At 37.0% G+C, this 24,104-nt stretch overlaps 1 protein-coding gene across 3 annotated transcripts; it reads left to right on the top strand.

Annotated features, from left to right (window-relative positions):
* Positions 1–1,259: 1,259 nt before the first annotated feature.
* Positions 1,260–23,533, top strand: PEX2 (peroxisomal biogenesis factor 2). 3 transcript variants are annotated; one of them, XM_032127949.1, is made up of 3 exons: positions 1,260–1,549; positions 9,413–9,494; positions 19,065–23,533. In XM_032127949.1, the coding sequence occupies exon 3, from the start codon at positions 19,083–19,085 to the stop codon at positions 19,995–19,997; it is 915 nt and encodes a 304-aa protein (XP_031983840.1). In that variant the 5' UTR covers positions 1,260–1,549; positions 9,413–9,494; positions 19,065–19,082; the 3' UTR covers positions 19,998–23,533. The 3 variants fall into 3 exon arrangements, with proteins under 3 accessions (XP_031983840.1, XP_031983831.1, XP_031983822.1); XM_032127940.1 differs by lacking the exon at positions 9,413–9,494 and adding an exon at positions 1,703–1,987; XM_032127931.1 differs by lacking the exon at positions 9,413–9,494 and having other exon boundaries at positions 1,263–1,549.
* Positions 23,534–24,104: the final 571 nt, after the last annotated feature.

Here is a 24,104-nt window from a genome sequence, read left to right as displayed (position 1 = left end):
ATTGGTGTACATAGTAGACTATCTAAAGATTTGGGGGTGATTGTTTTTCCTTTATCAGTGGTCATAAGCTTTCCACTACAACGTCTTTATATGAAACAAAAGAGTCTTTCTAGCTCAAAAGATAGTTGCCTCATTTTACTCAAAATGCACTTTTCGTACAAAAAGATCTAATCCCCAGTTTGTGAAGTCAGCCATGTGAATTAGCCTTATTCACTTCAAACAGTTCTTCTAAAAGAGGAATTACTTATTATTAACAAAGTTAGGCATCTGTTTTGCTTTATCATTGTGAAAAACTGCATGTAAATATTGAACAAAACTGTTCTTTCACAATACTGATATTCAAAAAGGCCTGCATTTTGTTCTGTGGCACCTGAGGTAGTCCAGAGTCCTGTCTAATTTCTTGTGAGTTAGAAAAAAATAGTACAGAATCCAACAATATGTGCCTACAGAATGCCCCCACAGCCTCCTCAGCACAGATAACCTCAGCAAGTTATCTGAGGAACTATAACCCTTATGTCACCCGGGAATTCATGAATATTCATGAATGTCATAAATATGTTCATGAATATGTCAAAACTAAATATAGTTATGGTTTGGAAATAAGTAAATAAGTCACAATTTGAGTATCTTTTAACTTTTATGTTTAATAAACACTGCCAGTTTCCACCAATCTCTTCACATAGAGCTCTCTTTAATTTGCTTTCCAGAACAGTAATAGCTAACTTCACAAAGCAGTTTGCCTCAACCTAAGGTGTAAAATACAATTAAATAATAGCTTTTGAATCACCTAAAATACCTTCGACCCCGTGAGAAAAACCTGACACCGATGCCAGTAACTAACCGAGCAGCCACGTACCAAACAGTGCAACTGCTGGAGAAATACAGCCTGCAGTGCCTTTAGGCTGTTGTCACACTCCTTCCCCAGTCTGCTTGTTTCTGCTCTCACAGCCCTGTGATCCCTGCCAGTAAACGCTCCACAGGCCTCCCGCCTCCCCATGGACTGCCCCCCAGACTGCCGTCGGTTCCAAGCTGCTCGGTGACCACGCCACCCCCGGGCCCGGAGTCTCTCCGCTCCCACACGAGCGGCCCGCGCGAGCAGGAGCCGCTTCTGGCGCTGGCTGAGCCCCAAGCAGCGGCACCGCCGCTCGGCTCCCACCGGGACCACCGCCCCGCCCCCCGCCGCCGCCATTGGCTCCTCCGCCTCACCCCGGGCTCCTGATTTGCTGCTTGGGCTGTCAGTCAAGTAGCGCGCGGCCCGCCCTGGCACGGCCGCCGTGCGGGGAGCCCTTCCCGCGCGCCATCCCGGTCTCCCGGAGCGCTTCCTGCGCAGCCGCGCCGAGCGCTGGCCGGCGCTGACTGCGGGCCGTGCTCCCGCCGCTCTGGGCAGCTGCCGCTGTGACCCGGCTGCCGGGACGGTCCCCGCGGGTCGGGGTGGCTGAGGGTAGAGCGCCCGAGGGGCCTGCGTCCGCGTAGAGCTTCACTGGGAGGCTCGAGGCTGAGCCCAGCGCACCCGCGGAGTCGCGGAGGGCTGCACCTAGCAGCGGCGCAGGTCAGTCGGGACGCGGGGAGGGACGAGATGGAGCGGCTGTGGCGGGCGAGGGCCGCTGCAGGGGCCGTGGCGTTCGGCAGAGCCCATCCAGGCACCTCCCGCGGCCCGGCAGGCCGGGGCAGGCCCCGGAGCTCATGCAGGCTCTGCTTGTAGAAACTTGCGTTTGGCCTCCTGCACGCCCCGGTCGCCCTCGTTCCGTGAGTCCCGCTGGCTTTCAGCGTCCTGGTGCCGCAGCGTGCAGAGACGGGAAGCTTTCCAGCTAGGCCCAGGCCTGCGGTAAGAGAGGACAGAGCCTGGTGACGACCTCTGCGGAGAGGAAAGGGCATAATACCCTGTCAGAGGAGTATTATCATCAGAATTCTGGTATCAGTTGAGAGAGTGAAATCTTCAAGGGTCTTTCCTCTGACTGTCTACTATAGGTGGCAAAGAAACCTAAAGGTGAGGGTGACACCTTTCCACTTTCTGTTAGTCCAGTTTTGTGCAGCCTGTAAGTAACAAACCATTGGTTTACCACAAAACAAATGTGGATTTATTCTGAATGGCCAGTGTGTTTTGACAGAGAGACAAATTCTGCTTATGATATAGTGCTTATTGAAAACCAGTGTATGTTTCTTGTATGATCTTTTGCCTGTAAACGTGAGGAATGTGTTCAGTAAGGTCCAAGATGAAGTATGACTAAAGTTTGTACTAAATAATGAAGTTTGTACTAAAATTTGAGTCCAAAATACTTTGCCATTTGATTTTATTGGAAGTTAGTGAATTCTTGTCAGACTTTTTTGGAGCTTTTATTGACATACAGTTTAGAAACAGTTGTTGATAAAGTTTTCTTTTTAAGACTAGTGCTATTTTTATTCTTTTTGGAGACCTGTGTTATCAGTGTTTTCTTCTACAGATTCTTTTTTTGCTGCAGCTCTTCCTCAGCAGCAGCTTGTTTTTCAATTCTTAGATGTCCATCATGACTGGTTTATCTAATGATGTGGTTTGTAGGAAAATAGCTGAAAGTGTCATTGCTGGCACTTAATTAGAGTAGTAAATAAGCTATTAAGAGGAGTAAAAATTCATGTCTGTTTTTTTTTTTTAATGTTTGTTTATACTGCATGAAGTCATCAATTTCTGTTACTTGCTACGGGGTTAAAGTCACATCTGTAAGATGTATAAATTAGTTCATTAAAAGGGCTTTTTTTTTTTAATTTTTCGTGGTAATTGAATAAACCAGTAGGGCACATAATCAAGAGTACTGGAGGGATTTGACACTTATATTTTAATTCTGGAAATTAGTACAGAAATAGATGATCATGTCAGTATTGGAATGTCTACTTTGGTTGCTAGTGCCTCTAGCATTAGATGTTAGTAAGAATACTTTTTTGGAGTTAGCGCTGTGTCGATGGTTGGATTTGATGATCTTAAAGGTCTCTTCCAATCTTGATGATTCTGGGATTCTGTGATTTACACTTTTAGTTACCATGATGCTTGTAGTGTTCTCCATATCATAAAGTTTTTGATAGAGTCTGTGGATTGGAAAGTGGAATATGTTTAAAGCTATTGTCTGTGAAGGTTTTGCAAGGATCTTACATTACACTCTTTTTCTTGCCTACTAGTCTGGATTTTTTGGGAAGAGTCTGATAGAGGTGGGGTGTTTGGGCCTCTTTATGTAGTGAGAGTTTGTGTATATATCAATATTTCAAAAACCCCAGTGTTATGTATATATATTTGCAGTTTTTAAAGTAGGAATTGAGGATGTTTATTATTCAGTAGAGAGTATTGTGAAATTGCATTAATATGGGGCCAAGGCAACTGAAATAAGTCTGCTTAGCATTTTGCCTCTATTTTTACATCCTTTTAACTCCTAGGCTTACCTTTGTTCAAGCTTGTGAGTTTTTATTTGTCAAGAACATCCTTTTCAGCAAATGAAAAAAATCAGTTTCTATTAATGTTGTTTTAATTAAGTAAATAACTAAAATTAGATATCTCTGTGTATGAATGTCAAAATATCTTTTACTTTTGTTAGAAATGTTGAAAACTGTAAAGTAGTAGCAGTGAACTTATGTGTATTTGAAGCAGCTCATGCTTACATATCTCTTAGCTAATCTTAGAACTCTTAGTGTAGTAGTACATACTATACTATACAGACATATAAGATATCATGTCCTGAATTTATTTTTTTTTAAAAATTAGTTCCTTAGGTAATGGGTCTTCAGATACATTATGAATCTCCCCACTTATTAAAGGGCTCCCAAGTAACTAGAATGGCATGCCTCAGTTCATGTTTGTAGAGTATTGGGGATTAGGTAGCTATGTGGAATATCAGTTCTGTGCAAGGAGGGTGTTTAGATTTGGGAGGGATTTTTTTTGTGTGTTTGACAGCTCTGTTTGTCTCCTATTAGATTCTTTTATTATTCACCCATGTCTGTAGGTGAAAACTGTAGGTTTAATTTCATTAGAAGCTTCAGTGACTCACAGAAGGGTTTTGATACTTAAGGTCATCCAGGACATGTAGGAAGTAAATGTTCCTGTAATGGACTAAATGAAATTAAACTAAAACTTTCAAATGGGTATTATTAGTATATAAAGATTTGGTTGAACCCTTCATAGACTAGAGTAGGAAAGGTAATTTCTATACTCTGATAGTTTTTGACACTGTTACTAATCCAAGGACGACCTTTGTTCTTTGATATCAAATGCTGTGGTATAAGTCAAGAAAGACATTTAATCTTGTCCTCTGTTTAACAGTCTTTTATAGTCTTTTGAGGTGACAGTCTTGAAAATGGCTAAAATCTGCTACCTAGGGAATATTTGGGAAGGAAGGGAACAGGTTTATGGCTACATAATATCAATACCAAGAATATAGTGTAAAATAAATGACTCTTCAATATATAAATCATCCAAGTGTAGGGAGTGATATTTGAGTCCTCTATTAACATATATCTGGATGTAGTAATAAAGCACATGGTTTTTCAGGGAAAAAACGCAAAATATTTAATTACATGTTCAAAATGTGAGATAGTGGGAATGTCTTATCTTACTATTTTAAACATATGAAAGTAGTTTCAAAGCCATGAAGTTCAGAGAGAAGGGGGTGGAGGAACAAAGAAGGGAAGAAGAGTCAGACAGCTTTTTGAATGAAAATTAGTTGTAAATTAAACAATAGACAAAATCAGTCAACAATTTGAGATTACAGTTTAAGTACCTTATTACCCATGTGTTTTATTTCTTTATTGGTTAAAAAGGCCTGCTCTTACAAAAATTTTTAAAATTCCACAGCACTCTTGTTGCTTTTGGAATTTCTGCATTTATTCAGTGAAAACAGAAATCAAGAACATATAAAGAAACAAATAAATTGTGTCCAGCTAACACTAACTAATAAGCTTTAGACATAAATACAGTTTCATTGAATTAGCTTGTAAGCATGGTGTGGTCCAATAATAATAATTAACATAATAAGAAGAAATGTGAATAAACTTTTAAATTAAAAGATAACACTGTATTTAATAAGAAATGTTCTTCATACATTACCAATAAATTTATTCTGGATTAATATCAGTCTAACTGAAGAATAAGCTATGTTATATTACATTTTTGTTATCTTACTTCTTAAACCTTTTAGATATTTAATGATTTTTGGGCAGAGAGGGCTTTTTAAAGACTCTCTAGGTAATAACTTTTTCAATAAAGAAGTTCACTGTGTTTGTGCCAGTTTAGCAATGTTTCCTCTAAGCTATATGGTCTCTGACAGAAACAAATGTAATCTATTTCTTATTCAGTCAGTGAGTGATATTAGTGCCGGCTTTCTCTGAGAGCCTGGTTTAAGAATAGGAAAGTAAGATCATTGCCCTGGATTTCAGGAAAACAGGCTCTGGCCTCTTCAGGGATCTACTTAGAAGAATCCCCCAGGGTCAGGCCCTGGAAAAATACAGCAAAGCTGGTTGATACTGAAGGATCACCTCCTCGGGGCTCAAGAGCAGTCCATCCCAACAGTTAAAAAGTCAGGCTAAACTGCCAGCAGCCGTGCATTGATGAACAGGGAACTAGCTCATCATGAAACTCAGACATTAAAAGTAAATGTGCAGAAGCAGGAACAGGTAACCTGGGAGCAGTATAGAGACGGTGTCTGAGCATGCATGGATGTGATTAGGAAAATCAGACTCTGCCTGGAGTTGAATCTGCTGAGGAATGTCAAAGGCAACAAGAACTGCTTCTGTAAATACACCAGTAGCAGGAGGACTACAAGGGAAAATGTAGTCTCATGGCTGAATGAACAAGGAATGTGGAAAAAGCTGAGGTTCTGCAGGCCGCCTTTACTTCAATCTCTGCTAGCAAAGACCTTCAGGAACTGTGGAACACAGGGAAAAGCCTGGAGCAGGGAAGATGTACACTTGGTGGAAGAGGTTTAGGTCAGAGAATACTTAAGTAAATAGGACGTAGATAAAGCTCTTAGGATGCACCGATGAGTGTTGAGGGAGCTGGCTGATATAACTATGAGGACAGTCTCAAAAATTGTAGGACTGGGAGACTGAGGAACTGGGAGAAGTGCCTGTAGACTGGAGGAATGTCAATGTTCCTTCTGTTTTTAAAAGGGCAGGAAGAAGTACTCAGGGAACTCCAGCCTGATCAGCTTTACCTTGATCCCTCAGAAGGTGATGGAGCAGCTAAGCCTGGAAACCCTTCTGAGACAGGTTCAAGAAGGCGATCAGGAGTAGTCAGCATATTTACCAAGGGGAAGCCATTCTTGACCAACCTGGTAATTTTCTACAATGAAATGACTGGCTTGGTAGACAAGGGGAGGGAGGGCAGTAGATACTTGTATCAGTAAGGCTTTTAGCAGTGTCTCCTGTGACATCCTCATAGAGAAACTGCTGAAGAATGGGCTGGGTGAGCAAATAGTGAGGTCAGCATAAAACATGCAGAGCAGATGGACCACAAGGAATGGCAATAAGTGGTGTGAAGTCTAGTTGGAAGCTGGTAACTGCTGTTGTACCCCAGGAGTCAATGGTGTGTTCAGCCCTGTTTAACATCTCCATTAATGATCTGGATGATGCAGTGTGTGCAGTTAGAAGATGATAATTTTGTCAATTAAAATCAGTCTTTCACTGGAATACCCTAATGTAAATTTCACCGTAGCAAGGTCTGGTTCCCAAATGTTAACTATTTAGGAAAAACATCAGAATTCATGCAATGTTTCAGAGCATCCAGAAAGTGAATTTAAATTTTCAACCCAAATGATAATATGTTGTTTATGACTTAAAATGGAAATGGACCCACTCACTGTATTGCTGCTGCAGTTAATGAGGACAGCCCCTACAACTTGTCACCTCTCTTGGGCTGCAGAAGTTTTCTTTAGTATGATGTTTTCAAGCAGGCTGCTTATGCATTTTTGAGGTTTTTATTGGATTTTCTTGGTCTGATTTTTTTTTTTTAGAGGTAGGGTTGGGCTTTTTTTCCTTTTGACACCTGTTAACATACATACTTTTTCACATAGACCACTGAAGAGAGTCACACCGTTTCTGTTCCCCTCATTTTAACTAACAAGCATGCTCTCAACATCAGCTGCTGTACAGCACTCCCTGTAAAGTTAAAAGCAGCAAATAAAAAAAATATATTAAAAATGGCCAATGTGTTGTGCTAAAAAGATGCAGGCTCATTAGTCAGATTGTGTGGTACATGCACAGACAAGGTAGCAGGCTCACTGTTCTGTAGCTTCTTCAAGAGCTAATTGTTCCTGCACCTATACAGCTGACTTACAACTACAAGCATCATCAGTTTGCATCTAAACTTTACAAAAACCTTCAGGAAAGGACGCTGTCTGTTTGTAACATGCCTCTCTCAGAGATGGGGGTAGGGATTTTTTGGTTTGGAGGTGGAATTCAAGAACTTTGGAATTTTCAGTTTATTTCAGACTCTTTTCAAAAATTTCAAAACTAAATCCAAATTTTTCAGAGTAAGGGTGAAAATTAAGAGAAATAAAGAACCTTGAGTTAGAGGAAAAAGAGGACATACACAATATAGGAAGAAAGAGGAATTACAGCAGTGACGCAACTCTAGATTCAAGGTTGATTCTGACTGGGTCTGGGCACTTCCTTCTTTTCCTGCAAGGGAGGACTTGAGGAGGTTTTTGGCCTTTAGGAGGAAGCTGAATTGAATGCTGCTAATATTTATTGTGTTTGTATCAGTAGCTGCCTGGGAACAATGTCCCTAAAAATCCTGTTTCTGACACCCCTTATCTCCACTCTTGGTTTTTGCTAATATTGTGAGTGAAGTTAGAAAAGAAAGGAGTTAATCAAAATTTAAATTCTAAGAAAACTTGAAGAAATACATTAAAATAATAGTATTCAAAAGTAATATTAATTCTGTAGGCAGAGAAGCAGACAAAATATATCACAGGAGGGATTTGGTAAGGAGGAAAGTTTTCCTGAAAAGGAAATTAATATAATGCCATGACACTGTGGGGCATAACTAAATCACAAAGGGAAATCCACACTGGAATTGCGGAGGGATTTCAGAAGCATACAACTCAGGCTACCTAGCAAGGAAGTTATTATCCCTCTTCTAAACTGTTACTTTTAATACATGTATACAACCATTCAGTGGATTCTAAAATGCTAATGAAATGATAGGATTGAGGAGAAGTGTGGTGGAAGTGTATCAATCTTCCCTTGTGTGCTTAAAGTTACCATAATTACCAAGTAATAAAATCAAGGACTGGGGACACTGAGCACATCTAATCTTCCCAGCACCTCTGTTAGTCATTTTGTTATGCCAAACATTTCAAAGTACAGTCATACGAAGAAAGCTAAAAGTAGGGAGGAATCGCATACTATTACTTATTTAAACAGAGTAGCCTCTCCTCTCACTTGCAAGTCTGAGTGGATCCTACAGTGGACTTGTACAAATAATTATTTTCTTTTTAATTTTTTAAAGACAGCTATAAGTCTCATTATTTGTATTTGCAGTGTTGTGTTTTGCTTGCACATTCAGCACATTGAGTTTTTGCCAGTTTAACATGCAAAAACAGTTCAACAGAAGTTCAAATGAGTCCTAGTGCTAATCTGTAAGATAAGGACAGAATACACAGTAGAAGGAAAATAGGAGACAACAACTGTCGCTGTCAAAAGTTACATTACCTTTGGTTTTTATAGAACACAAGCCTGGAAAATGAAATATATATGTCAAGTAAAGTACTGATCTTTATCCTTAAACCAGTGGAGAATTCTTGATTTTAATTAGATCATTCATAAGTTATGCCGTATAATACAAAGCCAAGACTTAAAATGTAGAGTGAACAGGCTTGTTTTTTTATTGATGCAGGGCTTTATTGACTGTAGCAAATCATAAATATATACAGTCTGTAACAACATTGTTTTTACATAGAGTCCTCCTTTTGGTACAGATGTGGACAGGGGTTAATTATGACTTAGTTATGCATTTAGGACAGATTTTAACATTCTCATCTAATAAGTATTTCTAATAAAAGGTTAAAGGACCTTACGTTCCTGCAGTGCAGTACTTGGATCAGCATTGCTACACTTGCATATCGCTGAATATTCATGACTGTGCAGTTGGTATGCATATGTATGTAAAAAGGAAGAAAGTTGGAATAAAATCTGGGCAGTGACTGTGTTTCACAAATGATAAGCATAAGGTGTTTAATGCAAAATTTCAGGGTTCTGTCATCTGTGGTAAATTGTATCTGTATATAAAGCAGGTGTTGCTTCTGAATCCCTTGTATGTATCTTCTCAATCTTCATCCTGGCATCTCCATACTTTTCTGGTGATCCATTCATATGGATCAGACAGGTAGGAGCAGAACAGAGACATAGAGCTGTGAAATGAGAATTTAAGTTAGATGACTTTTTGTTTGCTTTTTAGGTAGTTTGGAATGGAAGAACGGTAAGGAGGGGCATGGAAAAGATGCATAAAATTGGGATTGACGCTGCGCTTGACATATAAGGTGATGTGAGATACAGTGCCCTTACAACAATTAAATGCAGATGTTACATATATCATGAGGTATAAGACCAAGTTTTCAGAAAAGCAACAGTAACCAGCAAAGGAAGAGTTATGGCTATAACTGCCCCACACTGTTCTCAGAACTGTGCATTCATGTTCTGTCATTGGACAATTCTGAAATGGAGCTGCATAGCTATGCCACCATGTGATATTTCACCTGCTTTACACAAAGAATGGCGCATTTACTAAGCCTTGCGTTCTTTTCACTGCTACACTATGCAATGCAATATTACTTAGGCATCTTTTTACCAGAACCTCATATCCTTATCATACCCAAAATGTCTTCAAATACAAGAGTCTCCCGGTGATGACCATCTGTTGATCACATCAGCAGTCGAGACCTACATTTGTAGCACAAGGGATTCTTAACTTTGCTTAGCTTTTACACCTCCTGATACTGGTTTAGTCAGAGATGTTGCCCCTTCGTTGCAAGGGGCTGTTTCTTCCCAGCTAACCATCACAATTTCCACTCTGTTCAACTACTTCAACCAAATCTCTCTTCACCATTTTAATTCATCAACAGTAAAGGTAAGGCACTTCTCCAAATAATTCCCATTAGCTAGTTCCAAAGAAAAAAGAATATATTGTGTATTAGGCACATATTTTGCTCAGCATCTTGATCAAGAAATTTTTAACCGTGTTTTTTGGAAGTCTTCAAGTTACAATACAGCTTTGTGTTTTACACTTTTGGGGTTTTATCACTGATTTCTTTAAAAGGAACAGTAACTAGATTTCATTTAGTGTAATAGAGAATGAGAATTTATAAGTGGAACTGACACGTCCCTTTAGAGATGAATTTGTAATTTGATGTACTAAGGAGCAGGATGACAAAAGAGGAAATAAGATGGGGGAGGAAGAGAAAAAGGATATGGGATTAAAAATAATAGTGATTGAACATTAGCTTGTTACATGCTTATCTTCCTGTTTATTCCAATAAATGAAAATAAGGGCCATATCAAAAAAGTTGGTAGATGATGCTGTCTCTGGCTTCTATGCTACAAGGAATACAAATGTACTTTGAGGTTTTATAGACTTGAATTTAGCATCACAAATTTTAAAAGGTAGTATTTTAAATATTAGTTATGAGATAATTATCAGATCTGGTTGTTTGGATCTGATAGTCTTTTAAGAGTGCTGACTGATGACATGTTTGTGTAAAGTCAGTAGAAGCTTTTAGCATTCAGAGTATCTTTAGCAGTGACCAGTAACAGTCTTGGTTGCTAGCGTTCACTGAGGGGATGTGTTACACTGATGTGGGATTTTCAGTTTCCATCAAATGCTGACAGAAGTGACTGATTTACAGCTTCTAACAGTGCAGCGCTTTCCTACTGCTCTTCATTACTGTTGTATCAATTCTGGCTCTTCTGAGCTGGTTTTCATTTTGTAACTTGAAGCCCTAATATTTTGATTCTGGCAGGTAGTTTATGGAAGATAAATCAATGAGCTATCATAGTGTTTCCTTGCTGTCTCCAGGCATTCAACAGTGGCTTATCTCTTATATCTCATTTTATGGAATATAAGTTTACTGAGTTAAAATTGGAAAAGCAACCTATGATTTCAGTGTGTCTTTGTCTTCAGTGTGGTCTTTGGACCTTAAATGTACCTGTAGCGTTTAGGATTCTGGGCTTATTTGCTAGTTGCTCACTTAACTTCCGTAATTAAATTCTTAATTTTATATATGGGATTGATTTGTTACACAGTCATTCAGTGTTTTCCTTGAATTTGTCTATTTTGAGAAATAGTCCTTTCTCCCAGGAATATAAGAAATAAATAATAGTTTCTGTGATTGCAGTGTGTTACTGACTTTTCAATTAGTGTTAGTAGTTATTCCGAACAGTTACAGAATCAATTTATATTCTTTAGAAAATGACAGGTATTTGTCCGAAGTGTGTAGAAATCCAGACAGTAATACAAAATCAATCTTTTTTAAAGTTATTTGAGGTAATGATATAGTGATAAGTTAATTTTACAGTGATTAAGAGACAACACAGTTGGGGCTCCCAATTAGACTTTGATCAGACTTTCTCTCTGCACTTGATAAGCAAGAAAGAGATGAGAATTAATGGTAGGACATGAGGCTTTGAGCAGCTGGGGTCCCTGTTCTGTGTTATGAGAGTTGGCGTAAAGGAAGGTTTTAAAATTAACTGAGTATGTATCATTTGATTTCTCATCTTTAAATTTTATTGATTTTAAATTGACATCTAAAATATCCTCTGCTATTGAAAGTACCTAAAAAGAATAGTTAAATGGTATACATTTTCACAAAGAAAAAGAAAAACACCCCACATTAAAAAACATCTCAGCATTCTTGTGATGGGTGGAAAGGTAGTTTTCATTGCTATCTGTTGAGACCCTAACTTTATGATAGTAGACCAAGGGTATGGCTTGCTCTTCTGCTCAGTTTGGCAATGCTGAATGCACAATAGCAAATGTATTGTAGCTCCTGAAGGAAAAAGGAGCTGTTAGTGTTATCTCCAGAGGGGAGATGATTTCTAGCATGCCCGCTCTACATACTGCTTCCCCATGCTTGGACCACTGATCTGAATGCTGGGACTTGGCAGAATCTAGTCTGTTGAAAAGGCTGAAAAATTGTTACCTTTAATGTATATCTTGTTTGTTTCTTTGTGTTGAGATAGTTTATAGTAATAAACTAAAATAGTAATCGTGAATGTTCAAAGATTGACTTTATATCTGGAATTCTTCCATGGCCTGGAAATTAAAAGAGTTGTCCTGGGAGAAATAATACAACATGATTAGCAATTAATATAAAGGAATAGCATAGGAATGTAAGAATAAAATCAATGACTCTGAAGAACAAAATAAGTTTCAATTTACAAAGCACAAGAATCAATGAAAGGGTCCAAAAATCTGAGTAAGAGGAGGCACAAAGGGATAAGTCCATTATCCACGTCTGTTATTAAATAAGAAAGGAGAACAAGTAACAGACTTTCAGAGACTGATTCTTTCCTTCATACTTTGTAAAAGAGATAGATTGCGACTTGCTAGTTTCATAAAATTAATCTTAGACAGGAAATAAGAGTGGAACCAAAGCACAGAAAGAATAGCCTAAGGAATCTTAATATAGATGTGCTCAAGTGGCAAATCCTAATAAAATTCATCCTAGAATGATTGAGGAATTAGGCACCACTGATTTTATTTATTTATTTAATATCCCAGAGGGTGGAAATAGCCAGCAAAATGGGTTTGTGTGTATCTGGTTTTGTGCCTCTTTATTCTTCTGTTAAGAGAATTATTGAAGCTGTCAGTTTTGATTCCAAATAAAGGTTCAGGAGTAAATAGTTTAGCAATTAATTTGTATCTAATGATGTGTAGAAGAGAGATTGTAAAACAGCGGTATGGTTTGGTGAGACCTGTTTGTAAGAAACCTCAATATTTTTATCTTCTAAATAAGAGTAACAAGTTTAATAAGAGGAAAACTTTAGGTACAATACAGCTTGATTTTAATAAAGTCTTTTTCCCTACATGGGCAAACTATGGAAACGTAATATCAATATTGTTTCCATTAGATGTTGATGTTATCAGCATCAAGTTGAAAGATTGCCTTTACAGAGTAATTATATATAGTAGCCTGTCAAGATGAAAAGGCATTAGTGAGTCAAATGATGGAAGAGAACACATACTTAGAAAAGTTACTGATGATGCAAGCTGGAGAGAGGTTGAAAGTTCGGGGTTTTCTTTTTTCCTTTGTTTTAAACATTAAGATCTGAATCCAAAATACTCTTGATGAGTTTGGAAAGTCTGAAATCAACAAGATTTAAAACAATGCAGGCAAGTATGAAACACTGCATTTAACATGAAAAACTCAAAATACATGAATCCAACAGGAAATAATTATTCAGATAGAAAAATGAGAGAAAAAGACATGAAGATATAGTAGATCTTAAGGTAAATTGCTGCTGAGAATAAAGTAAGGTTGTTGGTCTGTTGTGGATTTTGTTCGGGTTTTTGGTTTGGTTTGGTTTTTCATGAGGATCATACCACGCATGTTGTAGGAAAGCAGATATTGTCTAGTTTGGCAAATCTTCTGTGGGTAGTTGGTCCTCTCACATGCCTTGCTGCTTTTTGCCTTTGAGAAGATGCAGCAAAATGGAAATTTTTTTTCATTGCTCCTGTTTTCAGCTATGGAATGAAAACCATCCTGATTTGTACTAAAGACGCTTTATACTGAATATGAGAAAAAGTGTCTTTGTAATTATTAGGGTCATAAAACACTGGAACAGACTATGTAGAAAAACCGTGGACTTAGCTTTCTTGGTAGTTAAACACCTGTGAATATATTCTTGAGCCTGTGTTCGTGCTGCATTAGGATTTGGTGGTCTCTTGTAGTCCATTCTATCTTTCTGTAAGTCCAGTGTTCAGACTACATGTTTGGCTACACAGAAGAGATTGTATAAAAGAATTAAATAATAAACTCAGAGAAGTTAGTGGATGTGCTACTTACGCATCTCAAATGTAATTTTAAGTTGAAGCAGTAAGGAAGAAATTTGTTTTCTTAATTTAATAAATATATTTTTATTTGGCTTCTCAAAAAGTGGTTTGACAAATCATACTTCAAATTATTTTAAGGCTTCTGCATATATGTCTTATTTGTCATCTAATGATTATGCTAGGAAATCAGGGAATGTGATTGCAGTAGCTCTGAGATAGAAACCCCTTGATTACACATCCACAATAGAAAAGCCTTGTGGAAAAAGTGGCACCCAAGAGGTTACTTGGATTTGTATATTTCTGCAGGTAAAGTTTACAGACCTGTAAATTTAAATGTAGAATTTTTGTGGGCAGAATGCATTGACAAATATGCCTGATGGTAATACATCTCCTACTGATAGTCCCAGAACAGGTCAATAATAATGCTTATATTGATAGCAGCAATGCAGGAGATGTTACTTGGTATTATAGCTAAAATCCATGTTATCCCCTTAATTATAATTACATTAATATTGACAGGGTGTTGACAATACTCACATTACTATTGATAGATTTCTGTCAATAACATGTTTCCAAATAAAATATATTCATTCATAATTTTTACAATGCTCAATAACAGCACTAATGTATACCAGAAGAAATTCCTTTTCCCCTAGTGATATACAGTAATTTTTTTTTTACTGTACAAGTGGGATTGTTTGTTTGGTTAAAAAAACCAAAACAGACAATATGTAGGTTATTTAAGAAAGGAACATTTTAGGGTTTTTTGGTTTGGTTTTTTTTTCCTGGCAGGCAGGTTTTTTTCTATACAATATCTTTGACAGTATAAAATAAAGGGAGAAGCTTACAAGTAGCAGCCTTTACTCTTTTGTCTTAAAGAGTATTTATATAAAAGGTTCATCACACATTGAGTTTTATATATCTGAACATTGATACCTGTCCCTTTCATTACTAGGTCTGTGATTCTGAGTTCTCATGTTTTAAGCAACTTAAAATAAGAGAGTTAAAACAGTAAGGATTTGACAAATAGAATGTAATAAAGAAACATGGAGGAAAACCAACATTCTCTATATTTTGTGTAGCTCAGCAAAATATAGACTGCAAAAATAACATCTAAAAAAGTACAAGGTAAATGTCTTAACACTTATGGGGTGTGTTTTTATCTAGTTTTAAGCTACTATAGTTCTCATTTATTTCTACTGTAGTACTACTGTCTGTGAAAAACAACAAATTTCTCAAAGGACTTTGTATAGAAGTAATTTTGAAGGGGAAATTTCCTATGATAGCAAAATTGAGATTAAAATTTAGGGCTCTTCTCTCAAGGAAACAGTTGCTCTTATTCAGATCATTAGGACATTTGCAGACATTTTCATAGGACAATGCCGATTTAAAACTGTCCCTTTTAATATTTGTCTGTGGGGAGTATGTATCTTCCCTATAAGTGCAGTAAAACCTTAAATCAGTTCAGAAGAAAGCATAGTGGATAGCAGAACACTAAGCACACTGAAATGTGCTTACACATTAAAATCAAAATTGTATGAATATAATCTTCAGGTAACTTGCAGGGTCCAGTTGACAGCCATGGCCTATGGCAAACTTTAAGTGTTCTTAGCAGGAAAGAACTTCAGAACAATGCCCAGATTTATTGCTTGAATTGAGAACAAGAAAGCGGTTGCCTTTTTTTTTTTTTTAAACATGGCAATGTTACAAACATAATTTAAAGGGTAGCATCGTTATTGTTGTTTGGTATTCTTCCTTTTCCATATAGTCTATATAAACGTGACTAAAAGTTGAATTGATTTGATAGCTGGTAATTCAGGAAGAGATGTTAAACATGACACCATTAAACAGTATATATGGTGTTGATTCTGATTTTGTTAAAAAAGACGACTTGTTGGATTTTACAAAATTTCAAAGGTTAACTAACAGTGGTTGTGCTGCTTGGGCATGTTGTCTCAAAAATGGTTCCCATTTTCTGTTTACAAAGTTCCAGTGCACTCTGACAGATTCACTGAAGTTATTTCCTTCAAATACAGTTCTGTATAGGATCATGGACATGAAAAAAATATGTATTATCACAACTCAATTAGATTCTGCAATGAGGCAATGGGAAGGTCAAGCTCCAAGTCCCAGAGAAGATCTTTACAACATTTAGTCTACCCACCTGTGAAATTTGGGAATAAATTAGTTGCTAAAGCAGGTAGGTTCAGGCATCATTTGGTCAAGTTTCAAGAATTTCCAGGGATGGAGATTTCAGTCCCTGTAGGCAAAATGTTCCAGCTTCCTTGGGTCCAATTGGAATTTCGCATGTAGTGACTTAATACACAGTTGTGTCTCTTTCTTTCATTGCATCTCACAGAAAACTTTGACTTAATCTTCTCTGCAACCCTTAGAAAGTAGTAGATTACTCATAGACCACTTCTTAGCTTCCTTATCCTTAAGACTGAACAATCTGAGTTCCTTCAAGCTCTTCTCATATATCAGGACCTGGGATTCCCTGATGGTATTAGTTCAAGGACTCTTTTCAGTTTGTTGGCATTTCTTTTGTACTATTTGTGGAAAAGAAGCAAAACTGGACTTAGTATCCCAGGTGTAGACTCACCAATGCCAAGTGGAGGGTAATAGGCACGTTTTTCAGTCTGCTGGCTAGTCACATGCTAATATGCTTCAAGGATGCACTGGTGGCTTGTGTTCAGCTTGCTGCCTGTCAGAATCCTCACATCCTCTTTTTCAAAGCAGGAATGCAGTCATACAGGCTCCCAGCCTATGTGTATTTCATGATCCATCATAGTCCTGTGGATTTGACCCATTTTTATTTGTCTTCAGGAAGTTCCTGATGACCCATTCTTCACTTGCTCAGGTTTCTTTAGATAATATGGCTATAATGGGGGAAAATATCTGTACAGATTTAGTCTACCTTATTAATGAAAAACCTACAATAGAAATTGCTCATAGCACTTGCAGTAATGGAAAACAGTTAAAAGAGATGGTTGAACTGATGTTGGAAAATAGTCTTAGTAGATGGATCAAGGAGGTTGTTTGATAAGACACCCCTTTTGAGTAACTAGCATTTTTAAAGAGGTTTTGTGTGTTGGGAATTGCATAGAACACTGAAAAGAGTAGAGCAAAGTGAATTGAGTAGAAGAGAAAGTGAAGAAGATATTAGACTTTTAGGGGTTATGAGTGAATAATCAGTGACAGGTTCCAGAGCAGATGGTTATCAAAGGCTCTGGTTCCTAAAATGGTAGTGGGGTGAAAAGATGACGGATAGGAGGGTGGGTAGTCATTGGTGCTGGAGTTTTTGAAGTGATGCAGCAAAATCCAGTAGGGGTTGAATTGACCCTTTGATCATAAATTAGAAGATGGAATTTATTTGGATCATACTGGAAAATATTTCCTGTGCTTTGGTTCCTGCTACAGAAAAGACCAAGTGTGAGTGGTACAGGCTTGGATATACACCCTTTGTATCCTGGTTTTTCCAGCCCGTGTGGGTTGATGCAATGAACCCCATAGCTGTTTGCCCAGAGGAGGGGGCCTTATAGTACCTTCAGCCATGTTTTGCCTGCTAATAAGGAAGGAGGAGTTAAAAAAAATTGAGTAGTGCTATTGTATGCTCTACCCATGCAGCAGTCTTAGTTAATTGGAAACTACTGTTATACACCCTACACTAACAACAAAATCATATTTACTTGCAGTGATAACCAATTATAAGTATGGAAAACAGTAGGAAGGCTACTGATGATGTTTTATACTGTGTTTTAAAACTTCTAGGGTGTTCTATTTCAGCAAACATGGTTGTTCATTTGGAGGATTTTATTTTTAGTATTCTTGGCATCATTAGCAACCATTCCTACCAAGATCCTCTACAGCATCTTTTACTCACAGTAATCTTGTATGTGTTATAAGATTTTTCTCTTATAAATAAGATTTTGAGGCACCACCTCCTATTCTTTCTGCACAAGGCTGTGGACTCCTTGCGGGTCTGTCATGCAAAGAATCTGGTTTAGAAAGTGAAATATGTTGCATACTATCTGAAATCACTTCTGAATCATTTTGGGGATTTTGTATTGACAAAAGGAAGCAAAAATTGGTTACCCCACAATTTTGCATTGAGGTGTTATCCATATTTTGCTGTTGCAATTTGTTGCATTTATTTTCTCAGTCACAGAATTCCAGATGCAACAACATTTAAAAGAAGCCATTTAAAAAAAAATTTTTTTTCTCTATAATGCTTGAGCAACAGGAGTATGCATTTCTTGAATTTGTTAGTATACATTAATCATCTTGCCTGGAATTGTTATAGAACAAGTAGCACGATCCCACAATCCTGTCAAAAACACTCTAGAAAATATATGCAGACTTCAGTGAAGTACTGTATGATAATTTATGTCTGAATGCTAAATATTTCTTTAATCTCATATGATTTTTCTCTAAACAACTCACTGCCTTGAGAAAGTTTTATTCATTCCCACCTTAATTTTCATCCATATCTTTATGTAGTTCCTAAATTTGTCAGTATTTCTAAGGTTTTGCTTTCAGCTGCAGCTATTGAAGTATTCATATGGCAACACTTGGTCTACCCCACTGTTCCTTTGGTTAGTGTGTTCATTTTCCCTATTTCTCCATAGAACACCAAATAGTCTTACAGTTCTTATTTCTGATCTATTTTAAGGTTCAATTGAATATTACAGTTATGCCCTGCAATATTTTTTTAAAATGTATATATGCATATATTAATATGTATGTTAATCTGTAGATTTTTCTAAATATCTAGATGATGTTGAACACTTGTTTATAACCAAATGTTAACTGTTTGTGAGAAATAGTCAAGTATAATTTATTTTGAGAATGAGATTTTAAACTAATTTAAATGTATACTAATTTTATATTAATGTAAAGCTACCTGAAAGGAATTGTGGCATATTACTAACATATTTATAGAGCATTCTGAGAACTTTGTTATTTCTTGTTTACTTCTGGTATATTACAACTTTGTTTCTTTAATAAAATAGAAATAGGAGATGTTCCATTATACTAATATCTATTTGTGTTTTATTTCTAGAAAGTTTTTTGTGAAGAAATGGCCTCCAGCATTGGAAATGAAAAGAGTGTGAATCCTGTGCTCAGAATAAGTCAGCTTGATGCTCTTGAATTAAACAAAGCCCTGGAACAACTAGTGTGGTCCCAGTTTACCAGCTGTTTTCATGGATTTAAACCAGGGGTGTTGGCTCATTTTGAACCAGAAGTAAAAGCATTTTTATGTCTTATATTATGGAAATTCACTGTCTATTCCAAGAATGCAACTGTGGGACAGGCTATTCTCAATATTCAATACAAGAATAACTTATCTCAGACAGAGAAATACCAACCTCTGAGCAAACACCAGAAGTTATGGTATCTTATTTTCACTGTTGGTGGAAGATGGTTGGAAGAAAGATGTTACGATTTATTTAGCAATCATCAACAGCAATCTTTCAGCAAAATTAAGAGATATATTGGTTTTGGATCTGGACTTCTTAAGCTTTGTGGACTTCTAAATTTTCTGATTTTTCTTCGTAATGGAACGTTTGCAACACTTACAGAACGCATTCTAGGAATTAGGTCAGTTTTTTCCAAGCCGCAAAGTGTTCGTCAGGTAGGATTTGAATACATGAACAGGGAGCTCTTATGGCATGGCTTTGCTGAATTTTTGATATATCTGCTACCACTCATTAATGTACAGAAATTGAAACTTAAAATTTCTTCTTGGTGCTCACCTATCGCAGGTCTTTCCAGTAGTGAAAACACATTAGCGGCTTACTGCAGAGAATGTTCACTGTGTGGGGAATGGCCTACCATGCCACATACCATAGGCTGTCCACATGTTTTTTGTTACTACTGTATTAAAAGTAATTTTATATTTGATATGTATTTTACGTGTCCTAAATGTGGCTCAGAGGTACACGATCTTCAGCCATTGAAGTATAAAATTGAAATGATAGAATTGCATGTCTGATATTAGGTTGATTAAGTTTTATGCTGACATGATATATATTGAAGAGATTAATGGAAGAATTCAGGAATTATTGGAAGCAGACTGCTTAAAGATGGTTTTGGAGACTCTGTAATTGCAACACATGGTCTTAGGTTTTTATTGGGTAACAGTGCCATAATGGCTACCCCACTTGGCAGGTTGGGGAAGGTAGTTGGATTTACTCTGGGTGTTACGTGGTAGAAACAACAGCATTCTCAGGAGGTTCAATAAGAAATTTTACTTGCCAGCTTTAGAACATGCCAGTTGAATAAGGCACTTGGCAAACTTTGACTTAGAAATCTTTAACTTGTCCAGACACAGTGCCATTACCAACTTAGCTAGTAATAGGAAAGTTGTTCTTTTCATGCCTGAAGAATAATTTTAAATTTGAATTCCCACTGTGATGTTACACTAAAAAAAAAAAAGGTGTAAAGAAGGTGTAAGCAAAACAGTGCACCTTCTAGACCTTCATGAGATGACAACTAATGTTCTCAGGCAACTACGTCTCTGATCTTCAATTACATGTATATTGCCTTTCACCTCTTCCCTCAAAAGCTGAGGGATAAGACCCACCATCCTTGGAATGTGGCAGCTGTTCAGGGTAACCCACATTCTTCTGAGCCAGAGACGCTGAAGAAAACTTTACTCACAAGATGTTGTCTGTAGGAATGGCCACTCTTGTTTTTCTGGTCAAGGTGGGTGCCAAATCTCAGCGGTCACTTCCACACAGAAAAAGATCAAACACAGTTATGTGCATGTTAACATATTAAAATAGGTAATTTCCTGCTTTTTGCTTTTACTGTTTGCTTTCTTAGTTGGCTTTGCAGTGTTTTAATTGTTCTAGCAATTTATCTATTTATTCTTCAACTTGGTTTTATAAGATTATTTTCTTTTTAATTGCAGTCCTTTTTTAGCAGGAAGTCTTATCCAGAAGAGTCTCATTAACGCAAAAATACATTGCATCCTCTTTTGAATCTTAAATTGTCAAAAACATATACAGTTAAATTGAGTAAATAGCTTTATGGTGACTCTGTTCTTGATTGCCAATCATCAATAGTCAGTCCCAAAAATAGGGTAACAGCTGATTATCTTTGATCTACTTTTATGTTTATTACATTCTTCATTCTACATTCTGATTAAAACAACCCACCAGCCTATTTGTTTGAAGATCTTAAATTCTAGGTTTTGATCTTTAGAGTGACACGCAGTGCTTTCATCTGATGTAATTAAATATAGTTAGCGGATGGGCAGCCCAAAACTTCATTAATTCTGCTACTGTTCTGTGAGTCAACAGAGTCTTCAGAGCAAGTGCTTCCAGATACTGTGCTGCAATATGATTTGCTGTCAAATGTGTGTATTAGCAGCCTGCCATATTTCTGTTATTTGCTGTTGCAATTAGAACCAGCAGGTGCAAATCCATCTTTATTAGAGTATCAAAACTGACAAGTCATTTGGAGAGCATCCTGAAGTCACTTCTTGATCCTGAAGGGATTTTATATGGATTGTCCTTCCACATCACTTAATAGCTTTTCCCAAAGAAATGTATTAGCAACCCTGACTTCAAGGTGATCCGATGTGTCCAGAAACATCATCAGCATTTTTGGTACTTCTGTCTTTAACTGTCCTTATTAATTAAGACTTGTATGCATCCAAAATCCAGTGTTTGTAGCTTACAATCATAGCAGACCTTTGTTTGCTGTGGACTCTTCATTTATTCTGAAGTCTCAGAGCAATATTTTGTCAAAAGAGCATGGATTCTCTATATTGGCCTCTATTAGGTGTCATGTCCTTCTTATATGGGAGTTAGCTTCTTTCCTATTTAGAAATGGTTTATTTTCCTGAGTATTTGAAGAATGTTATCTTCCTTTTTCATTCCACCTCCCTCTGTCCTGCTGTTTGATGTGCGTAAGCTGTATGAATTTCCTGGGGTTTGTTTTGTCTCTTGCAGCTTCATGCAGGTAAAGTTTGTATTCTGTTTTTCATCCCTGTTACACTATCAATACAAAACCTGTTTCCAGCAGTTTAGTACCTCTGTTGTACAGCTGTTTTCTGCTGGCTGTGCTGTATTGGACTTTACTGTTGGAGTTTTTTATGGAATCAAACTTTTAATACTTAACTTACTTACCAAAGCATTGGTCTGCTTCTGTAGCACCTCCTTATGACTGTGTTGGGTTTGTAGCCCATAGCATTGCCAAAGTTTGTAAAGTCTGTGTCTTGCGGCATAAACAGTTCTTGTTACCCTAAGATCCTAGATCTTAATGTGGGCTTTAGTTCTTTTAATTTCCATGCAAGTAAGCAGGTACCAAGCTTCTCACAGAAGTAGGTGTTTTGGGAAAAGAATGGTTGTTTATGTCAAGTATAGATTTTTTTTTTTTTTTTTTAATGTACCATATGGTAAAGCGTTTGCTCAGTTGTAGTCACGGCTGAGATTAATGAGACCAAGGTTCTGACTTGAGTATTGAGAAGCTACTTGCTACCAGCTTAGCCTTTTAGTACTTCAAAATCAATATTCAGCATTTTCCTGACAGCACTTTAAAATTAAATATATACTTTTTTTAATAGTTTAATTCTGCTTTGTTGTGTCTTGTGATCTATAAGCTGCCGAAGAGTCTTAGTTGAAGATATTGCAGGAAAAAAAATCAGATAATTTGTAGACTAATCAAAAGATAGTTAGTTTTACATATTAATTACCTTGATAATTTGTCCTCATAAGCGTTATATTTTTCCAGTTAAAACTCTAACAAAGGACTGCTGCATCTGGTCATGCTTCCTGCAGTAGAGGGAATAAAATTTATTTTGAAATGTTAATCTTTAAATGAAAGGGGGTTAGTATTCAGCTACCATTAAACTGTACATAGGTGCATCAGCGAAAAGAATAAATGTTTAGAATTTAACAAAGCTAAAGGACCAGAATGTCTATTCAGTCTTGGATAGGAGTTAGAGCCTTGTGTTACCAATTTTCTTTGTGCTGTGTTGACTTTGTGTGCTACATGAACATTTTCATTATCAAAAATCAAAAAATGAAGGTATAAATGAAACAGACTAATTACATTAATAAACATACTAGAAAAATTTTCATATCTTCATTTGAATGAGAATTACCGATTTCCACAAGGTGTGATTCAGGAGGCATTCAGATGAAAGGCATCAGAGAATGCTGATTCTTACTTCCACAAACTATCACCGTTCTGTGTACTCTCTATGTTTGAAGGGAGGTCTTATATAAGTAATTTTATAGGAGACTTAAAAGTGGGAGTTTCTGTAAAAGAAATGAGAGGGATAGTATTTGGTTTCTGCCTTACCTGGAAATATTTATTTTTTCGTAATTGTGATATATGATGGACAAGGATGATCTCAGCCTTAGTAAAGAGACAATGTGAAGAAAAATGAAAGATACGTATTTCCTAAATACAATTTATTATAATGTCCCTATTTGAGAATACTAATACAATTGTTATCTGGGATGTGTCATTCTTATGAAAACCAAGTTGACAAATAAATTATACTTTTTAACAGGAGGTTCTGAAGTTTGCCTTTTTCTTAAGAGTTTTTCTGCAAGGGTGGTTATTTCTTACTCAGTGGGTGACTTCATACTTTGCCATTTATGATACTAAAATGCAAAGTGGGAAACTAGTTTAGAGTTCTCTTTAAAAATTTCTTCAGTTTTAGGTTTAAGCAAATTATCTTTTTCACATTTCTGCTTTTGAGCAGATTAGTCATAGCTGTTACACTTCACTGTGTGCTAGGAAGCTGTGTTGGCTTGTACTGAGAAGAGAATATTGTGGCATGACTGGGCAAAGGATAGGGTCATGCTTACTGCCACAATAGATAATAAAACTGATGGTAATTTGCTTTTAATAAGAATGGTTTGGTAGCCTGAGGTACTGCAAGTCACAGTGCGTAACCAAAACAACAGAAGCAGTTTCAAAATGGTGCTTCAACCTTATACGTATTCCCAGGAAGAACTCTTAGTAGAATTGCTGAATAGATTACAGCTGCCTGCCTTCAACTTCCCAAGAGAGTTTTACATGCTGACAACATTAAAATATCCACCTAAATTATTACCACAGTCTTAAGTTTCTGCCATTC

This window comes from Corvus moneduloides, chromosome 1 (assembly GCF_009650955.1).
Source record: "Corvus moneduloides isolate bCorMon1 chromosome 1, bCorMon1.pri, whole genome shotgun sequence".
NCBI classification, from domain to species: Eukaryota; Metazoa; Chordata; class Aves; order Passeriformes; family Corvidae; genus Corvus; species Corvus moneduloides.
This window is presented reverse-complemented; position numbering and strand designations above follow the sequence as displayed.